We start from the raw sequence: 22,548 nt of genomic DNA, 5'->3' as shown, positions 1-22,548 counted from the left end.
AGCTTGGCAAATGGGTCTGAGGTTCAAATTGTGTTGGTCAAATCAATTCTCTGTCCATGGCCGCCTAACCCTCCATTCGGGCCTACACCAGTGCAACTGTATTGACAGCCATTCGAAGCAGTGAGCAGTTCTATTTCAGCAGAATGGTTGAAGGACTGGTACAGTCAGCTTGTGACCAATGTGTGACTGTGGATGGATACTACACGACAGGGGGGGTGGCGGTAGCCTAGAGGTTAGAGAAGCAGCGCCTGTGACTGGAAGGTTGGGTGGTTCAAAGCCCCGAGCTGCCTGTGGGGAAATCTAGAGATCCGGCAGGGTTACCGGCTTCAATATCCCTGTATACTGTGCCTGTGTTGTGTGTCAGGTTGGTTACTGGGACAATAAAGAATATCTGTGCAACTGGACCAATAAAGCAGGTATTGTTATCTCTCTCTGTGTGAATGCAGAGCCATTGTCAAGTGTTACAACATGCCCAGGCACATCCGTTACACCAACCTATACACTGATCCAGAATATGATGCCATCCAGCTGCCACCATAAGGTGATGAGTTGAAAGGCATGATGGAGGGTAATAGTTAGTGGCGGTGGTTCACACACCTCCCATTTTCAGAGTTGACCTTGTTTTCCACATAACACGGAGACTGATGAATTAATTGCCTTGCAATTCTCAATGTATTTACACATAACATGATCGCTGCCGCCACGCTATCAATCCGAGACATCTCATTGAAATGTTATCTGTTGTTGTTGGGATTTCAGTGTTTTGGGTTCCTTTGCAGACACTGACATTAATACTGAGCTGAACTATCTCATGATGATTTTTTTTAAATAATTTTTTATTTAACTAGGCAAGTCAATTAAGAACAAATTCTTATTCACAATGACAGCCGACACCGGCCAAACCCGGTCAGACAACGCTTGGCCAATTGTGCACCGCCATATGGGCCTCCCAATCACGGACGGGTGTGATGCAGCCTGGATTTAAACCAGGGTGTCTGTAGTGACGCCTCAAGCACTGAGATGCAGTGTCTTAGACCACTGCGCCACTCGGGCGCCTGGTACAAACAGCCAGGTACAAGTTGTGCCCTGAATGCTGAATGGGTTGAGTAGGCCAGGCCTGCCTGACACGGTTCCACCTTGCTCCACGGAATGCGGTATAATCATTAGCTAGCAGCAGTGGGTTGTGTTGAGTGAGAGCTGCTGGAGATGGAGAACAGTTTGTTCTGACCTCCCTGTGCCTGGCCCCTAACGGCAAGCAAATACAACAGCAACCCACCAACTGTCTTCACATGGAGTGACTAAGCGGTCATGGACCAGCTCAATCAATTGATATTTACATCCACGGTCTCTCTGAATGTTCAACACCAAGATAATCCACTGAAACAATAGCAACACTTCCTCTCCTTTCAAAGCAAGTTATAGGAAACCCTTACAAGGACTAATATGACCCATAGATAAAACTTTTGAGGGACAACTGAAAAAAAAAAACACACTCTTCATCGTGATAGCCAGATACTAGCATCTGCCACTGGGCTTTCACCTCATGAGAGCGAAGCCCGGGAGCCAAGGATAGCGTAGCCAGGTATACTTTCAGTCATGCCACTCCGCTCCTTCAGTTGACTTTATTCATTGAAGCATTCAATACAATACACTCTCTCGGGGATGAAGCCAGATTATCGAAGATGATCAATGAAGGGTCAACGTTCAAGGTTGTAATAAAATCATCAATCATTGGTGGATAACTGTTTCGGTGGCCAAGGAGTTATCCAGACACTGCTAGATCCACAAGCACCATTAGCTCACTAATGTACGTCAGACGACTTCAACATCAGTCTGAAAATAGACCCCTTGACCAACAATTTTACTTTGATTTGTTTCTCTCTCTGGACATGGAATTATGGGTAAAAATAGCAAGAGGGTGGGACATAATGCCTCATGTATTACAGTTGTTGCATAATAAAAAATAATTGAAAGATCCATTCTAAATATATTTTGATACAGGACTTGGCTATGTAATATCATTCAATATAGGAGCAATTGCTGGCTATGGAGTGAGATTAATTTGAGATTGTATAACTAGTCTAATGACCTGCCAGAATACTGATCCTCCACAGAGGCTTAACGGAGGTTTAGCCTACTGCTAGATTGAATGCAATGCTATATTGCTGTCAATGCTGATGTGTAGAAGAACCCCTAGTGAGATCAAGCCTCCTAGATCCTTATTGATCAACAACACATATATTACTGTAACTAATACGCAGACAAGCATTCGATAGATCATCTTGGTGCCAATATATGCTATGTTGTTTTTACCTTGGCTTGATTAATGAGAAGTCCTACAAAGGTTGACACCAGCACCGAGCCAGACATGCTCGAGCTTTTCCGCCGCATCTCTTGCTTCAAGAACGGGAAAGCAGAGGCCGGGGGTTCTTCGGGTACGGTCACCGTGTATGACTGTCTTATGCTGGGCATGTTGACTGTCTGAGATAGTCGGCTATCGGTGTGTTCTGATGCTATGCCGGTATCAGGCAGATAGAGCCGGTGCGCTCTTGATTCACCGGGAGTTGCCGCTCGTTCTCCTGATTTCTATGTCGCAGGATCTTCCTGTGAAAGTGTAGCCTACGTTACGAATATATTCGTATTTTCGCTCGAGCTTGTTCGTTTCCTTTTTGCGGTTGTCATGAAAAACCGAGCCATTCATCTACACTCGATTTACAAGCGGTACATACCAGGCTGACACTCCTGATATCATGAAAAAACACATAAACAATACATTAATTCAATCGTTTTGTAATGAAAACAGACTGAGCAATGTCTTATTTTCTCCCACATGAATTCCATAAATCGAAGACCTCCAGTACACGCAAATCACAACACTTATCACTCGTGCGGTAATCAATCATAGGGCTGATTGAGCAGTAAATGTACACTACCTCTTCAATCTTTTTACAACCCGGACAGCCATAGGCCCGCCTCTTTTCGGCTTAATACTACAGACGTCAGCCGCTGCCACAAACCTCTCCGACGTCAAACACCGTCAGATTGGTCCGTTCACATTTCTACGAATTACTTGAAGGACTTACTTGAAGGTGCTTCCAAGGACACCGGTGGAACGTTCACTCCGGTTGTCCATACGCCAAGCAATGAGATACAACACATTCACTGTCCAATATGTGTCTCTTTTTAAAAAAAGGGCTACTCAGTGTGAGACCCATTCATTTCAGCGCAGGACTACATTTCAGAGAGTTTGGGAGAGTAGGCTCATGCTCATAATCTGTTCGGCTATTGGCCATGGCTGTACTACTCTTGTTGTAATAATACATCTATGCCTAGTTAGCTTCACAGAGGAATACAGTCACTGTGACCCCTACGACTCATCCCCTGCGTAAGGGTTTCAGACCATTTGAAGGTCAAACATTGATGGCTAAATTTGGCTTACAGTATGTCTCTTCTGAGCGTTGTGGCAGATGGGGAGGAACATCAGAATCAACCATCAAGCCTTTTGTAAATTCCCAGTAAAGAAGAGCTCCTTCTCTGGAATGTGAACATTCTGCTGAAGGAGAATAGGGTAGACCTAACATATCTTAGCTACAGCACAAAAGGTGAGGTTTTATAACATGGCAAAACAGATTGTAGGCTAGAACATGTTTTCCTCATGCAACAAATAGGATTAATTGCCAAACCCTTGTCAATTTGCTGTCAATCAATAAAACTAAGTGCTGACTGCAGTTTACCCTCTGTAATAAACATTTAGCAGCATTAGCTCTGAACTCTCACCTATGAGAGACAAACATGTTTGCTTGTTTACAGGCTTCAACACTCAATCTTGTTGCTCACCCCTCTTGCTCAAAGTCTAAAAATACCCCGATTTATTAGGACTCAAAAAGTGAGTGGGAAAATACAGATGGCTTTATGCAGCTAAAATTCCATCGGTCCATTTCAATTTCACCACCTCTCTTAAAACCTAACAAATGACATTAACCTTGGAAAAGTACAGAGTCCCCGACACGGCTAAATGTATTTGCAATGACGTTGCCTATTACATTTGAGGAGATCAGAATGACATTTCCCCATACCAGTCACACATAGAGCAGTGGTCTGCCAAGAAAGGGGATTGGTAAGCAGGAGACATTGTGACGCAGGCGTGAAAATGAATCGAGATCTAAACATCATCAGCCATCAACTAAAGTTAGCCTTGGTCAGAGTATGATAATGGCTACAGAAAGTAGCATAGGTCTAGTATGAACAGCAGACTGCTGCCTAGAGGCCTGCCCACCTATATTTAAATGTTGATAAAAAAAAATTAAAAAGTAACCTTTATTTAACTAGGCAAGTCAGTTAAGAACAAATTCTTATTTTACAATGACGGCCTACAGTGGCCAAACCCGGACAACGCTGAGCCAATTGCGCTCTGTCCTATAGGACTCCCGATCACGGCCGGTTGTGATACAGCCTGGATATAGGCTGGATATAGGCCTATATCCTGGATATAGGCTGTATCACCAATATAGGCTACCTAGACTATTACCTTGATTCCATATGAAATGATCTACTAAATGGGTCTACTAAAATGTAACAACACTGGCGTAGATTATTCATGCTGCCATAGCTACTCCCTTAGCCGTTGGTCTTTAGAAACGTCTTCCTCCGTAATTGTGACGTGCTCCTGATCTAGAAGCAACGTGGCAGTAAATTCACAAGTCCTACCGAAAGCATCGCTGGCTGTGACGTGACTCCTGCTCAACTGAGCTAAATTGTACTAGACTAACCTAATGAAACGCCATGAGCATTGCGTCTATGACGCTTGCATGTTTCTGTAATTGTAACTGTATGTGTCGTCCACATCTAAATGCTCTTTATGGTGTCTAGATCTGTAAGTTGTTATGTCGGATATTTGTCTGAAACATTGTTCCCCCCCTACTACTGCTGCTGTTTGGTTTGGACCAGGTCTCTCTTGAAAAATGTATTTGATCTCAATGAGACTAACCTGGATAAAGGTTCAGTCGAATATTTTAGTTTCAGAACAAAACATCAATAGGGCAGAAAGTCACATGTGAGTCAAGAGTGGAGGTACATTGTTGTACTTACTGTTTCATTGAAGTGATGTGTAGGCTAAAATGGTAAAGAGAGAGGGCAGTCCCCAGCTCAGTCTTGTGACCTAGCATGTGTACACAACAAACAGCCAAGGAACACATTCCATTATTTACCAGGCTGAGTGTGTGTGTGTGTGCGTGCGTGCGTGCGTGCGTGCGCGCGTGTGTGTGCGTAACAATCCCACCTTCAGGGGAGACGGAAGAAAACACAAAGCCTAAAGGATAGCAAACTACAAAATCCGACAAAGAAATCAATTTTTGTATTTTGACTTCTGAGCTAAAGACCTAGTTAGCTAGGCAAATCAATGAACATCTGCCAACCACATTTCCTAGATAAAGGGCATATCAAGGAGACTCATTTGTTCAAGCAAACGCCCAAATTGGTTAGCACAACCAAAAGGAAAGTAATCCCGTAGTTCAGCCTAAAGCTAGGCTAGGATACATTTCAAAGTTTTGAAACTCGGCTAAATGTAACAATCACTCAAGTACAGCACACAACGTTAATGAAAAGGACTTTGTGTTTCTGTTGATATTTAGGCTACTCATCATTCTGCGGGCACTGATTGTAACGGAACAGAGGAATACGTTCTGAACGGTCATCGTTGCACTTAAAATCCCTTCATCACAAAAGGCCTGCTGTTCTCAGTGCCAAGTAGAGTACTGATACAGTTTGGCAACGTACTGAACTGTTCGAATCCACTCCCCAATCAAATTCAGCAGGTCACCAGACTGGCGTTACATTTTCATCAAAGCGTTATACTACTGTAGGCGACTGAACAAGGTGGCAGACATGCAACAAACATACTGTTGATTCCGCACGAGTCTAGACATAGAATAAAGCAACCAAGAAACAAACGTCAGACAAATTTCACCCACGTGTGAAAGGCTGGCATCACTGATGCAGAGTTGCGGACACATAATGGGATGCCTGGGGGGGAGGGGGTTGTATAACGGTTCTGAAAGTGTGTTTAATACCCGTTGTAATTACCCGGGCCACTAATTCAGCCACCCAAACAAAACCCCCCCTAGCCCTCTGAGGTAAAGAGAAAAAGGTTATAAAACACAGTAGGCCTATGTAACTAAAACGTAGCGCTAAGGGTGATAGCCTAGCTTTTAGGCTACTTCTCTAACTGATCAAACCCTTTTGCACGGGGTGGGCCTACTTTTTAAATCACTTTTTTTTTTTCATTTAACTGATTCCATTGTAAAATCCCAGGTTTGTCCACCCCAGACTACAGCACAGTATAAAGACAGAACAGTAGGCTGTGCAATGAAGGCAGCACTACACAGCGCTATTATTACTGTGTCCAGGACTGTGCCAGCTAGCTCGTCCCGGGGTAAAGAGATAGGATGATGGAGTTGACTTTATTGCCAGGGCTACTTCTAGGGCCACTGCCACAAGGTCGTTTGGAGTTAGACGCCACCACACTAGTGAGTTGGCGTGGAACACGAGTTCATTTGGGTTCGGGAAAATAACGGAGCTATTTTTCTCAGTGCCACTTCTAATGTCGATGCCATTGTTCGTTGTAACTAGGAGCTGTGTATTGGGGTCGTATTCATTATGCTACAAATGGAAGAAAACTAACTGGATTAGGGAGGGAGTACCTGAACTTGACCGATAAGAAACGCTCATTTTCGTTTCCCGTTGCAGAGCATTTTGCTACAGTGTGCCTTAATGAAGACAACCCAGGGCACTGGGTAGTGTGCAACAGCTGGCAGCACTGAGCTTTGGGATTAAACCGTTTGCCTGGCCGTGCCTGGCTGGATGACCTAAAATGGCATGACGTGAGATCAGGATGGCGTCACAAAAGCCTTTGTTTAGACTAACTGGGCATTTCCTTCACAATGTTTTCCCATGGTTCGTCGGTCAGTCAGCTTTGTGATGATGAACACAAATCCTATGCAGTAGGCCTATGTGGATCGACTCCCAAGGACACGCAGTATAATAGGCACTGACGCCTATTTTACAATGCAGCTTGCTAGTCACAGGCAGTGACACCCAATCACATGTCATCCTACCCACCTCTGATTCTCTTAATTAGGAACGGTTTCAGTCTAACACATGAAGTGTACCTTTGAATCAGTATTTGTGAAGGATCTCGTTGTTACTCTGATTCTGGACCCTGATCTCTCTTTTGACGAACGAATGAAAAATATTTCAAGACCAGCTTTTTCCCCATCTTCGTAACGTTGCAAAAAACAGAAAATGTATCTCAAAAATGATGCAGAAAAGCTAATCCACGTTTTTGCCACTTCAAGATTAGATTAACGCAATGCTCTACTCTCCGGCTACATGGATAAGGCGCCAAATAAACTTCAGCTAGTGCAAAACACGGCTGTTAGAATCATACAGTATTATTCCAGTGCTAGCCTCTCTGCCGTCTTCCTGTTAAGGCTAGGGCTGATTTCAAGGTTTGACTGTTAACCTACAAAGCATTGCATGGACTTGCTTGTACCGTATGCTACGGTCAATAAGATTCCTTATTGTTCCTAGAATTTCTAAGCAAACAGCTGGAGGCAGGGCTTTCTCCTTTAGAGCCCCTCTTTTATGGAATGGTCTGCCGATCCATGTCAGAGACGCAGTCTCAGTCTTTACTGAAGACTCATCTCATCTCTTCAGTAGGCCCGATGATTGAGTATAGTCTGGCCCAGGGGAGCGAAGGTGAATGGCAAGGCATTGTAGTGACGAACCACCCTACTCTCCATTGGGATTCTCTACCTCTGACCTTATTATGGGGGCGTGAGTCACTAGCTTGCTCGCGCTCAACCATGCCATCCCTAGCAGAGTGCATCTCTTCATGCCAGGCCTTTCCCCGCTATACTCGACTCCCTTGGGTGGGTTGAGTTACTGACGTAACCGTCCTGTCCGGATTTGCGCTCCCTCAGGTTCATGCGGTGGGGGAGATCTTTGTGGGTTATACTCAGCCTTGTCTCAGGGTAGTAAGTAAATGGTCTGTTGATATCCCTTAAAGGGCGACTGCACTTGGTGATTTTGACTCTTTTTAGATGTGGTTCATTAAGAAATGCTGAATTCAAACGTGAGTTTGTTTCGGGGTGTGGTTTGATGTGTGTGTGTGTTCGCAGGTGGGAAGAGTTAACCAAATTATTTAGCCAATTAGCTTCAGCCGGCTGGTGTGCAACCGTGGCAAAGTTGGTTTGATTTTGGATAGTCTATCTCTGGGCTAGTTAGGGACCACCAATAAATTACACAACATAAATGAGACAATATTTTCAGATTGCACACCTTTTATTTTTTTCATTAAATGCTTTTAATATATGTATATGAATTTCTACAATTTATCATTGGTTTGAGGTTTTTAAGTCATTGAAATTTGGAGCTATTGGAATTTTAACATATTGTCCTATGTATATTGTGTAATTTACCAATGGTCCTAATTAGCCCCATAGGCTGCTGCAGTCCGAATTGATGATTACTTGTGTGCTGCCAGCTGAGGGTAGATGGGCGGGATTGAAACAAACACAACCTTAATTTACATTGTGATGCAGTCACGACCACAATTCTCACAAAACTCTGAAAATTATCCTATTTTCACTTTGTAGTCAATTTTGACAGTAGAATAAATGTTTCTGACTCACATCGATGCCACATAGGCTGTATTCTAAATGAGAAGTTGTTTTTTAGGGGCAGTTGCTCGTTAAGTGGTGTGGGGGCTGTGATTTGGCAAAGTGGGTGGGGTTATATCGGCATTTTTTGCCCCGTCCAGGGGTAACTTTGAACGGGGCTACGGTGTCCTCCGACCATTAGCACCCCTGTTTTCAATACTCTAGCACCTTCTTCCTTGCAAGGATAACGACACTGAGCCTTTTTCTAAAATGTTTTCTGAGATTGAAAGAACACACTGGGAAGGATCTTAGACCATTCCTCCATACCTAATCTTTCCTGATCCTTGATATCCTTCGTCAGCGTCTATGGACTGCCCTCTTCAATTCAAACCACAGGTTTTCAATGCAGTTCAAGTCCGGAAACTGAGACGGCCATTGCAAAACGTCGATTTTGTGGTCTATACATTTTTGTTGTTGTTGTGGAATTTGATGTGTGCTTGGGGTTATTGTCTTGCTGGAAGGTCCACTTGTGGCCAAGTTTCAGCCTCCTGACAGAGGCAACCAGGTTTTTGGCTAAAATGTCCTGGTAAAGGGGAAAGTTCATGATGTTATTGACCTTAACAAGAGAAAAGGTCTTTAAAAAATACATTTGATTGATTGGTATCATTAGCTAGGTTTCCCTCTACTTAGCGACAGATTTTCATGTGAATATAAAACATTTTCCCACAAGAGACATTTCCAACCAACTGTGCGTGATGACGTAGTGCACATGAAAATAACTTTTGCAGTTAAGATCTCATGTACTAAATAAAAAATGCATCGCATTTTCAACTCTACCGATGGTTTTGTCACAAAAACTGTTGCGTTATATACTGGTCTTGGCACCTGCTCTCTAGCCAGGAGCTTGCAGATACAGTGTGGGTAGGCTAGCCTACATGACGATGAGATTATCACTGATAAGAGCGAGACCATTTGTATTTGTCAAACGGCAGCCAAGCATCAATCATCATGTCACCAGAATAAGACTCTCGATATTTACTGGAAAGAAGCATCATGCTCATCACCATTCACTTTCACCACCCTGTGAAGTTCTTCAAAAAAGTTCATCTGTAGCCTAATAAACTGCATGCTTTCCCAAATCGTAGTGGGAGGAACACACAACATGCCATCGCGTAACTCCAGGTTTACTTTGACATGGTGCTTATTATATCAATATTTGCGCATAAAGGTGTGTCCACCTTAATTTCTCGCATAATTCATTTTACCTGACAAAAAGGTCCCACCATGTCGGGAGAACAAATTGTTTATCGACAATTATGAAACTGTAGCGAAATGTCCTGTTTCCATCCGCACTGTCGTGACTTTTTCCATGCGTCAGGCAATTCATAAATGGAAACCTCGTTAAAGAAAGCAGCTACGCCAGTTGCCTTCTGGTGCTTGTGTCAAACACAACAGCTTGTTTATCAATGAGAGAGAGGTGAATAATCAGATGTCTTCGAGAGAAAAATCATGTCTTCCTAGAACGATCAATACCACAGTGTACTTGACCTACACAACCTCCTTTCTCCCATCCTGACCTTCCATCACTCAGCCTGGGAGAGAGCTGCTCTGATGAGAAGCTGCTGGTCCGACTGGTTTCTCCGAGGCATGACCCAACACATTCCTCCAAACATGACTCCATAAAAACTCCTCCGGATCCATACCCGAGAACAAAGGCTTGCCTTGCACCACGTGGAGTGGATGAGCTGACAAACCGTTGTGACTCAGCCCACAGGGATGCCTGACAGTCGGGACGAAGATTCAACGCAGATATTTATTGATGCTAACCTTTATTTAACCAGGAAAGACCATTGCGGTTAGAAACCTCTTTTTGCAAGAGTAAGATTGAGTTGAGCCCCTATCTCCTAAATCAACCCCCCCCCCCCCCCCCCCCCCCCCCCCCCCCCCCTTCCCATAAAGCGCAATCACAGTTCTCAGACAAAGTTGGCACACATAGTCCTTACTTCACCTGCTCTGGGCACCTGCCTACTCTCCTGTCATGGTAAGGGGATTTACTGTATAAACTCCCTGCTCTAAACCGGTCCGGGTGGAACATTATACGAATTAGGAAGGATAATTAAAATGACTTGATGAGAACATTCGAGCCCAGGGCTCAGGAAATTCTCTCGTGACATTAAGAGAAAAATCTCAACCTCTTGGCCCCAATAGGCAACGCAGTTCCAATGTTCCACGTACAGGAGAGGCATTCCCTCATTGACTGGTGACTGTTAATTACAGAGAACATTCCGTACCACTTGCGAGTGGCTTCGGTAATTCAGAGATGGTGGCAAGCAACGGTTAGTCTCGATGCATCTTTCACTGAAGAGTTTCATTACAGCACATCAACAGCCTGTTTGCCTGCCTGATGCTGATTGTGATAGATGTTGCGAAAGCAGCTTCACACCAACAACAAAACAGCCTTGTCAAAGAGATCGGCTTGCCCGGTTGTGAAACAAATGTCCTCCTACTTCTCCTTCCCACAGTGGTCAGTAATCAGGGCTAATCCCGTAAGTGGGTTCATTCACACTCCGCTCTCTAAGGACAGGGAGAGGAGGATAGCCAGGCCAGCCACTCCCCCAGATGTCATTACTCTCCATGCGTCACAGAGGGAACACAAGGAGTCTAGTCAACGGTACACCTGCCTCTCTGACAGTCAGTATGCAGGTTTCCACTGACCCAGGTTTATTCAACAAAAGCAATGTCGGGGGAAAAAAATCCTTTCCACAGGGGTGTATTTTTATTTTGTCTACCTTTCTTTATTTTCGACCAAAATGATGATTCCTGAATACTTTTGAAGGTACATGTGATGTAATCATGTAACTAACTAATAAGCTCCGGTCCGCATTTCATTTTACATGCCTACTGTTTGCAAAATCGATTCATTCAACAACAAAAAATGTGTTTCTTTGCAGGGCAATGATTGTCCTGACTTTCAAGGCCTGAATTGCTTCGCCTTGTTTTTCTGGTTGCCTGGCAAGTTTCACCATTCAACTATTTCAGATATACAGGAGCGCCAGTTTCACTGTGACATGGACCATGGCAATACGTTGGCACATGAGAATTATTAGAATATGGCAAATATTTGTAAATGACTGCATTCTATCCATGCTGGCTTTCGCAGTCTACCTGAGACATGATAGGTGGGATGGCATACTGGCTGTCGCCAATTTATTAATGCTCAATTAGCCTAAAATGGGTAATTTGTGGTTGTTTGTGTGACATCATTACACAAGATAGTTAAATGGACACGCACCCTAGTAGCCTAGTAGGCAATTGTCGCATCTATTTTCTATGCCCACTTTCTAAATGTCAACAAAAGAAATCACTGGACAAGTTCATCGAAACATATATAGTGACACACAGACAGACGCACAGCCTCTTTGTCTAGCCTGTTCCCAGGGCCTTGCCAACCCATATGGTCATTGTCACATCAAACATGCAGGACCCATAGGAGTTGGCAATGCAGCACAAACAGATCTGGGACCAGGCTATAGCTACGGCCTCACTGAGGAACTTCCTGATTCATCATCATAGGGAGAAAATAAATTGCATTTCTGAGGACCTTATGGGAGCTATGGCAACAGGCATGTTTACAATCTTACATACAGGGGCATGGAGATTTCTTTAAGCATGTTGTCTCTGTAAGATGAATTTCCTTTTTTATGGAAAATATACCTAATATAGATAGCTGACATGGCTGCATTTTATACATCAATACTGTATGAATGAATGAATACTGAAACAATTGTCAAAATACCTACTTTATACTGTGCAGTGAGTGACAGTGTTCCCATCATATGAGCCTATTGTTGCCCTAAGCCAGTGAGTGACTGTGTTCCTCAACACAGGACCTTAGTGCAGAGCAGCTGTACTGACCATGAGCCCCCCCACATGGTGGCAGTAAGTCATGTCAGTGGCCTGAGATCTAAATCGGAGAACACAGCAAAACGTTAAGCAAACAGAAGAACACTGGTCTTACCGGGGAGTCCCTGGTGGGGGAGCTGGGTCGTCCGTTGCTGCTGTCGCTCCTCTCGTAGGAGGAGGTGAAGCGGCTACCACCACCGCTCTTCAGGCTGCTGCTGCTTAAGGCCTCCTGCGTGGCGCTGTGGGACAGGCCATAGCTGGAGCTCTGCAGGCTGCTGTTGTAGGAGTCGGCCACATCGCTGGCCCTGCTCCGGTAACCCCTCAGGGCGCTCGAGGAGGAGGAGGAGGAAGGGGACGTGGGCTCGTTGAGGCCCAGGGACGACAGGTCCCGCGTCAGGTCACTCTGGCTCGACGACCTCCGGCGGCTGAGGGAGATGCTGGAGGCGCCAGGCGACGAGGAGAGGTAGCTGGAGCGGCTGGGCGTGGTGGACGAGGAGTAGCTGCTGTAGCCAGTGTAACCGGAGCCGCCGCTCAGGCCCGACGAGCCATAGGTCTTCACCGGGGTGCGGCTCAGGCTCTCGCTGCGCCGGCTGCTGCTGCTCAGGAGGTCAGTGCGGGGGATGGGCCGGCCCCGGTCGAGCTCCAAGGAGGTGCTGTAGTTGCGGGCGCGGCTGGCAGCGCTGCTCAGGTAGCTGGAGGAGGAATAGCCCGAGGAGGAGGCAGCGTTGCTCCTGTAGGAGGGCAGCCTGTCCCGGTCGGAGGTGTAGGAGCTGAGGGAGGATGGCGTCAGGGAGGAGCCATAGGAACTATAGGTACTGGTATAGGAGGAGCCGGTGTAGCGCTTGGCGGTGGTGGAGACGCGAGACATGCTGGATTCTCAGCCACGGGTGATGCGGTGGAAGACCGCATCGACTGCAAGACAAGAGAGAGAGCAGAAATCAGTGTGTTTCTGTCTTCAGACTGTGAGCCGGAACAACTTGATTTCCAAAAATGAAAACTTATTTAGCAACATTTGAATCTTTATAAGCACTAAAAGCACTAAATGAAATGGTATATTTTATATCAGATCGGCTCCATCTTAGTTTTATGGGTTAGTCTCATCTGATCACGAAACAGGTAGGATGCCATAGGTCACTAGGTCAAAGTCCAACTCTTAACATATAGGTGCACTATTTATCAAAAGGCTGAATATAGAATGGCTCATTGCTCGAGACTGAGGTTTTACTCGTGTACAGGATGCAGATATTCGACAAGCAACGGCATGTGACCCTCCTTGGAACACATTACACAATATCAGCTGTGTCATCAGTATTCAAACTGAAGTAGCACACTGAAACACTGCTCACGCAACCAACTGGAAAGTCATGCTTGGTAATGTGATGTACTGTCGTAGCGATGGGTTGCAGAGCACAACGTTGTGGCCGGCTGAACGCACCCCTGGGCATCCTGTAACGGGAGAGTCCCCGTCAACGAAGCACCGAATGTTTCTGGTGGCACAGTCTGTTCCCGAGGAGAGACAGGGCTCTTGTTCACAAGGCAGTGCAGCATCTGAATAAATAAAAGTATCTGGTGTTGTCGATCCGTGTTGGGTTCAGTGGGGGAGGCTCCTGTTTCTTTAATCTCTCTCTCTCTCTCTCTCTCTCTCTCTCTCTCTCTCCCCTCCTCCTCTCTCTCTCTCATTCCAGGCCACAGGGGCATCAATAATTCAGCATATGGATCTGGAGAAGGCAGAGCACTGAAGTCAGGCAAAGACATACAGCTCTGTGCAGCTAGCTAAACCCAGCCGGGCTGCTCAGGCTCTGGAGCACTACTGCCGGGTTAGCTTAGCAAGGCCATGCCCAACCTTGCTTAGGCTCTCACCAAAACCCCACAGTGGATATGTGGGTATAACTGGCCTACCATTTCGCCATGTATCCTGCACAAAGATGGCTGAACTGTAGAAGGAACACCGCTGTAAACATGGGCCAGTACCTCAAGTCTGCCTCACTATTGTTTTGTCTCTTTTCTTCCTCCCCGCCGTCTCTAAATAAAACAGCAGTACTATGACAAAGCCTAGGTCCCGGACTAGGTTGACATACTGTACCTTGTTTGTGGTTCTCTGTTCTCCCTGGGATTCATGTTGGAAAGTCAACCTCTCTTCGTGTGTTGTTGAAATAGGCAACCCTGATCTAACGGATGTCCACGTGAGCAGACCTGGCATGTGGCGACAGGCCGCCTACAGGAGGGTCAGAATCCACTTTGGCCACGTAGAAATGTCTTCAAATACAAAAGAGAGCGGAGGGTAACAAACACAGAGCACTACCTCCACCACACGACCAAATAACTTGCACTGCGAGGCAAATCTGGACATGTCTATTTGAATAATAACCAGAGAGAGAGTGATTGTACTTGTGACCCCTGGCAACTACTTCCACACATTCCTAATTGCCCTCCCTATTAACATACACAACATCATTTAGGCTACTGCAAGTGTCTCGTCCAATAAATGAGGGCCCTGACTGAGGCAAGTTCAGGCGTGCCTGGCGGCCACTTGAAAAGAGAGTCGCGAACAACATCCATCCATGGGGAGTACAGCCTAAATGGACATGGGATTTGTAAGATGACGGCAGCATGGCACTATTACGTTATTCACTTCTGAAACCAGAAAACACACAAATCTGCTGGTTGCCCTCCATCTCAGCATCCCCAAAGGCTCTACTAAACGGTGGTTTCCATGACTACACGGCAACTAGCATCATTTGACCGCCACACAATCTGTGTCAAAGCCGGTGTTGCACTGATCCCATTGACTTCCTGATTCCCTTGCCCTGCAGTAATATAAGGTCCATCTAGCTATAGCCTAGGGCCCAGTAGATGAGCATACAGAAAGGGCGGATTGCCTTTTCAATCTATAGGCCTAATCCAAGTTTACTCCCCAAAGACGATATATTCCTGTTACCATCATTACCTGGAAAATCCAGTGATTCCCAAGCAGGTGTAGGCTATATAATTGAATAGGGCCTACACCCTGAAACCTCACACTGAGCCACTCTTTCACACATTCGGTCCATCCCTACTTCTCCCACTGATGACAGTGTAACTGTGTTATTCTGATCTCTCAGCCTAACAGGGGTTATAGAATGTGTGACGACGCAGGAACGCTCTGTTACACCCAGCGTGACATTGCATGTTAGAATGTCAGATCAGCGTGGACTCTCTGTGGAGTGCTGGGAGGGGAGGCAGGTGAAAAGTGTTGTGCTAACGCAAATTGTGGGTTCTGTGGACAGGGCGGTACCTAGCACTGCCTACCGCAGGTCTGTAGAGGGTTTCAAAATGCTCATGCTCTCATAGCGAAGTAGATCGCCTGACACTTACAAAAAACAGTCACAAGGCCTGCGCCTCAACTGAAACAAGTGAAAAAGTCCTGTCAGAGAGGGATCAAGACAGGCCACCATAACAGGACAGTGTGGCACAGTAACTCAAACAAGCTAGCTAGCTAGCAATATAATGCTCCTCACCTACTAGCCTATATTATTATCTACCTTAGCTATGGCACGTCACCGATATAGATACTGAAAGTCTACCGTGTGTTTTTCTACCTCCTAAAATGCACAATCCCTGTGAATCTGTGCCATAACAACATTTAATCATATATAATCTCAGCAAAAAAAGAAACGTCCTCCCACTGTCAACTGTGTTTATTTTCGGCAAACTTAACATGTAAAAATATTTGTATGAACATAACAAGATTCAACAACTGAGACATAAACTGAACAAGTTCCACAGACATGTGACTAACAGAAATTATATAATGTGTCCCTGAACAAAGGGGGACCTGCAAGTTCCCGGACATTTCTGGGGGGGATGGCCCTAGCCCTCACCCTCAGATCCAACAGGTCCCATAATTGCTCAATGGGATTGAGATCCGGGCTCTTCGTTGGCCATGGCAGAACACTGACATCCCTGTCTTGCAGGAAATCACGCACAGAACGAGCAGTACGGCCCCATTTCTTCAGGGACACATTATATCATTTCTGTTCGTCACATGTCTGTGGAACTTGTTCAATTTATGTCTCAGTTGTTGAATCTTGTTATGTTCATACAAATATTTACACATGTTAAATTTGCTGAAAATAAACACAGTTGACAGTGAGAGGACGTTTCTTTTTTTGCTGAGTTCATATAAGGTCACCAAATTCTCATAGGAATACTGTTAGAAATCAGTGCACGTAATGTACCTTGTTGGTTGGATCTTAGGGGGAGCTATATTTACCCTGAAATGTGAGCAGATAAAGAGACTCGTGTCTGTGAGGGCTGCACTGACGCCAAAGCCCTAACTCGGCCCAACGGCAATCGCACCAAACTGTCCATGCCAGCCGAGTCTACATCAGAACGCAATGCACAAAAAAAACTATGTTGATTCAATGTACAATTGCAAGGCAACCAGCTGCAATAGGATTGTGAGTTTGCTCAACATTTGGGCATATAGCTTGAACCAACAGACATTCCGAATTTGAATTGTAGGTACATTTTAGCTTGAGCAAACATACAATTCAACATAATATCCAACAATTGGAGCTTTTAATCACCTGCATTTAGAATGACTGCCAGGGTAGGGAAGACTGATTATTGAGACTACCTTAGTCAAATTACTGACAGATTCAATTTGTTTATATAAATGTATGATATTTATGTTTGTGTTGCATAATATTATTCAACCAATCAATGTACATGCAAAAATACAGGTATTGAAATAAACAATTCTGAAAAGCAACCTGCAATAGAGCATGATGGGAAATATGATAATGATGGTTATGGCTTTGAGTGATTTTGAGAAAACATACATTTGTAATTTTACTCAACAAGCTTGTTCAAATTCAGCTCACTTCAAGCTGAGTTTGTTGATTCAAAGTACAATTGTAAGGCAACCAGTTGCAATAGCATTGTGAGTTTGCTAAACATTTGGGCATATAGCCAAGCTGAACCAACATACCTTCCAAAGATGAATTTGTCATTTGACTCAACAAGTTTTTATACATTGACCTCACTGTGAGCAAACTTTCACACATTAGCTCCATTTCCTGTCCTTCGGAAGTCTACCCAACTCACAGAACAATGCTGATTGAGCAAATTGGTAAAGTTGGCTTTTTTACAGTGTACCATAGGCATGTAAAGATTCTACTCTGATATCAGCTGAGAGATAGGACTATTTAGTTATATCAACCGTTTCTTCTGTTTGTACCTCAGATGAGAGCATTAGCTAAAAGTGACCCACCAAAAGGGCAATATGTGTGCGTGATTGATGCTCCAATCTCTGCTGTAAGTGAATTCATTCCTTATTCATTTATTCATTGGCCTAAAGATTAGCTCAATTAGACATCATTACTATTTTAAACACCATCAATCTGTGCTCTATGCCACTGTGTAAAATGTTGTTCTGTACTGAATACTTATGGGAAAAGAGTCAACTCAAACGTTGTGTCTCCTTTAAAGCGGTAATCAGCAGTAGAAACAATAACAAAGTGTCTTCGCCACCCCTGTTTTGACAAAAAGCTGAGAAGTGGGGTTGGTTCATTGACAAAGCTATGGATGCAAGGTGCGACCACCAATTATATCAAAATGATAGTTTTAACCATGTTTTGGGGCTATATACTGTTTGTTTACATTTAATTTGTTTACAAACAAGCTTATATTTGGGGTCCTGATGAGGTACGACTGTTGAACTAAGCTCATGAGGCATTTAAGTAATATTCTTCACCATCCCGAGTGGCGCAGAGGTCTAAGGCACTGCCTCGCAGTGCTTGAGACGTCACTACAGACCCGGGTTCGATCCCAGGCTGTGTCACAGCCAGGTGTGACCGGGAGACCCCTTGGCCTGTGCACAATTGGTCTGCGTCGTCCGGGTTAGGGGAGCGTTTGGCTACCCGAGATTTCCTTGTCCCATCACGCTCTAGCAGCGTGATGGGACAAGGTGGAGGTGTTTCCTCAGACAACTTGGTGTGTTTGGCTTCCGGGTTAAGCGAGCAGTGTGTCAAGAAGCAGTGTGGCTTGGCAGGCTTGTGTTTCGGAGGTTGAGAGCCATGTGTCCTTCTCCTCTCCTGAGTCCGTAAGGGAGTTGCAGCGATGGGACAAAGTTGCAGCGAATAACAATCATTGTTATAAGTAAAAAAAATGGATGTAGCAACTGCCTTGTGAGCCTTTGAACATGTTTTCAGTACCAATGTACTCAGTACCATCAGTCCTTAAGAAAGGATTGCCTTTCATCGCATTTGTGAGATGCATGCTGATTGCTGACAGCGCGTGTATTTGTTCATTTATGATTACCTGCTGTGTATAGAGCGGTGTCTCTCAGTCCCCGCAGGCAGCGATAGAGTGGAGCCTGCTCATCCTAATGTACCTCACAGACACATTCACAGTCACAGGGACTTCTCACTGATCAGACCTGTGGGGAGACAGAGACACAATCCAATGAGAGACACACATCACATAGCCATGCGGACATTACCTGGGCGAAAATGACTAAGGTAATGGATTTGCAGTCTAGCTAATGTGGACTTTGTTGGATACCACTGCATTGAGGCTAGCAGATCGATATTGAGCCATTAGAACATGAATTGTATAACATTACTGATTTGATAATGTCCAATTATCCTCGTCAATATACACAGAATTCAATGAGTTGCATTAAAACAACACTGCTCTATGACTGCTTTATGGGAGGAGCAAAACATCCCATAACAAAACAATCTACCGGAAGCCTAAAGTAGCCTAGGCCACATCTCATGCCTCCTCATCAACTGCATCACTTGACAGGCACAGAAATAGGTCCAAGTGATCTTTCACCACAGGCCTCCAGTCAACAAGTTCTCAGTATTTTAGGTTCAGCTATAATACAAAAAAAAATGCATAATGACTGTAGACTATTCTTCAGTGCTTGTTATCAAATCCACAAAAATGATCTTCCTTGAAAATATGGTTTCAGGAAAAAAGATTTTGCCTTCCTATTTAAAGTCCTGTTTCAGACATTCTGTACTTGTTGAGTAGTTTAATAATCCAGCACTTGCATCGCAATATGGTCCAAACACACCATACCAACAGACCTGTGTCCCCACAACACTTGCACAGCCAGAGTTCAAGGAATAGGTCTAGTAACAGTCAACAGAAAATTGCCAATGAATAAATAGGTCTCAAGATGATTTTCGGAGAAACAATATCCCTTGTCTCTTCAACAAAACAAAAGATGGATAAGCAAAATTAACAAACAGTAGGCCTAGGCTACCAACAGCCAACAAAACACAATGATTGTCAGGGAAAATAACAGAAAGGTACCCTCGTAAAAAGGGAAACAAAGTGCAAATTGGTGAAGAGGCTCACCAGTGGCGTATCAAGCGGACAGGCAGGGTAGGGTGCTGCATAGGAGGCTGTGGCTCCAGAGTGAGAGGAGCCAGGGAGGGATTGTATGAGCACAGCGATCCAGAATGCCAGAGATCAAGTTACAGAGACGGTAAATATAGCAGTTGCCTATGACCTCCACAGGTCACTCAACACTCATTGGCATTCCAATTTGCTCTTAAAGGATTAGCATTAAGGTTTTTTATAGGCCACGAATAGGCCACGCTGTGTAGGCCAGCAGCAACCACTGGGATGTGCTCTCTCTGTTATCTAAAGGGGTTTTCATTGTACACCTACAAGGAATGGAAGTCAGTGAAATGTCCAGTTTCATCCAAAAGTGGAAAAAATACTAATTTACACATTGATTATCAACAACTAACCATGGCTAGTTTATATTAAAACTAGACATTATATTTATATTATAACGGGTGTATGACACCATTAGGATACAAACAGGCAGCTATTGTCATAACTTGTTTTAGGACTGTTTTAAGAATGGGGGTAGTTCTTCCGCAATATTACACTGTCCGGTTTGAAATGCATATCACATAATAGATAGTTGAGTGATGAAAACTGAAACCCTGGGCTGATGAGCTACTTTGAGTGCAGGGAAGGGCGTGGGTGTACTGTACGGGGGCACAGTTTATGGACTAACCGCCAATACACTAGGGGCTAGCAGGCTCCCGGAGTTTCTATACCGCAGCAGTTGGCTAGAACCACATATCACTCACTACCAGTCCCAGGGCAAGCAAGTTGGCTAGCTAGGCTAGCTAACGTGTTAGCAGAGTGTGCGCGCGAACGAGTCAGAGCGCGGGCGTGTATTTTTTATTACAAGGGACGGGTTTCTTTTTAGCTAAGCATCTGATTGTGACTCAAGACCACCCGTTTTTAGCTTAGCTGCATTCATACTACGAGATTGAAGCATACACATTTTAGATAAACTATCAGAGTGGCAAGAAATCAACTGTTCCAAGGTTTGCCTGCAGCCACTGGCCAGTGGCCACTGCATTCTTCACTCACCCCCAGTCTGAGATCATCCCGTCTGTTGTCAGTCCGACTGGCAGAGCGTCCCCAAAGTGGCTTCTAGCTGGCCTATCGGCGTCGTTAGACCGCAGTTCTGAATATCGGTATGCTGAACCGATAACATTTGACATAAAATAGCTATCACTGCCTTTGCATTTCAATAGTTTTTAGCTGACCAAGTAACAGACCTTTCTCTTTAACTGTGACGTTAGTTCAGCAAATAGCTGTCGTGGATTGGTTTATTCCTGTCCACGAACGTAAAAGCAGAGGACCGCCTCCCTCACGATCACCTTGGCGACGGATGTAAACAGCACACAGAGAAAAAGACCCCCACGCTAATTCAGGTCCACACACTCACGTTCACATCTGATCTGACATAGCCCACACAACTGCTTGCAAAACAATTTTCTCTTTATCATAAATCCCATTGCGTCCGTGGGGTTCTAGACCCCACTCTGACTCTCTTTGCTTGCCTTTCCTTGATTGCTGTTCGTGGCCAAGACCACACACGGCTCGGAAAAAATAATCAAGATAAAACTCGACAATCCAGAAGAGGGCAGCGTTGTGTCATAATGAGAGCCTGTTACGTCACAACAAAGATTTTCTAGTCTCTCTGGTCACATAACCACAGACATGTTCATAGATGTCATGGTTACCGATAAGCATAGTGGTTATGACATTTCAAAATGTTAGATTTGGAATTCAGTAATACCACATAATATACACCATTAAATATTGAAAAAATGTTTAATGCAATGTTCAATGACAAACATTGGGCTTGGGCACTGCATCTCAGTGCTAGAGGCATCACTACAGACACTATGGTTCAAATCCAGGCTGTATCACAACCGGCTGTGACTGGGAATCCCATAGGGCGTCATTGCAAATAAGAATTTGTTCTTAACTGACTTACCTAGGTAACATAAAAATAAAAATGAATTTAAAAGGTGCATGTGTATCCCTTGGTTATAAATCCTTTAGTTTGTTTCACAGCTACCAAAGCGGATAAGAATAATGTAGTTATTTGCAGTCTAGTTATTCACACTGCAGCGACCAATTGTCTTTTTTTTGGAATTTAGGAGGGGGACACAGGTAATTCACATAATACAAATCATTAATATAAAATTGTGTCATTGAATGTTTTTTCACCTCTTATCAAAAGAAAGGTTTAGAAGCCAACATAATCTTTAACATTATCATAGCAGCACCTCTATAAGTCCCATGCCCTAAAAAAAATGCCCCACATTTATTTGGATTTACATTGTTGTAATGTATTTGAGCTGAAATGGGGCCATTTGTTTTTGTAACTTCCATCAAGGCAATGGAAGGTAAGACAACTGGGACTGGCAACAATACCACAGACAACTTCATAATACGTCAGCTGTACAAAACAAAAGAGAGGCTGGTAGCAATGACTGCATCGACAGCATCGGTCTTCAACATCTCAGTCAAAGTAATAGTAGAATAATTGAATACTACACTGTAGAAAGAACACCACTGTTTATTCTTGTATGCATCTTTCTCTACACAGGTGACTAATATGGAGTTCAGAGGAATTACGTCAATCTGCTCATCTGCCATTTAAATTGCATTC

The 22,548-nt window shown here is 44.4% G+C and overlaps 1 protein-coding gene across 5 annotated transcripts in view; it reads right to left on the bottom strand.

The window, feature by feature from the left end:
- LOC110503631 (ubiquitin carboxyl-terminal hydrolase 2) overlaps window positions 1-21,190 on the bottom strand; it is a 28,373-nt gene extending 7,183 nt beyond the window's left edge. For 2 of the 5 annotated variants that reach the window (XM_036961962.1, XM_036961965.1), the window contains exons 1-3: window positions 19,914-20,004; window positions 18,864-18,981; window positions 12,676-13,472 (exon numbers count right to left, since the gene is read on the bottom strand). In XM_036961962.1, the coding sequence (XP_036817857.1) occupies window positions 12,676-13,428 (753 nt within the window). In that variant the 5' untranslated portion in view covers window positions 13,429-13,472; window positions 18,864-18,981; window positions 19,914-20,004. Of the gene's footprint in view, window positions 1-2,313; window positions 2,936-12,675; window positions 13,473-18,863; window positions 18,982-19,913; window positions 20,005-20,951 lie in introns of those variants that run through there. The other 3 variants (XM_036961963.1, XM_036961966.1, XM_036961967.1) reach the window with 3 other exon arrangements.
- Between the last annotated feature and the right edge of the window lie 1,358 nt (window positions 21,191-22,548).

This window comes from Oncorhynchus mykiss, chromosome 24, assembly GCF_013265735.2.
Source record: "Oncorhynchus mykiss isolate Arlee chromosome 24, USDA_OmykA_1.1, whole genome shotgun sequence".
In the NCBI taxonomy this organism is placed as follows: Eukaryota; Metazoa; Chordata; class Actinopteri; order Salmoniformes; family Salmonidae; genus Oncorhynchus; species Oncorhynchus mykiss.
The sequence above is the reverse complement of the archived record's forward strand: the minus strand, read 5'-3'. Positions and strand labels throughout refer to the sequence as shown.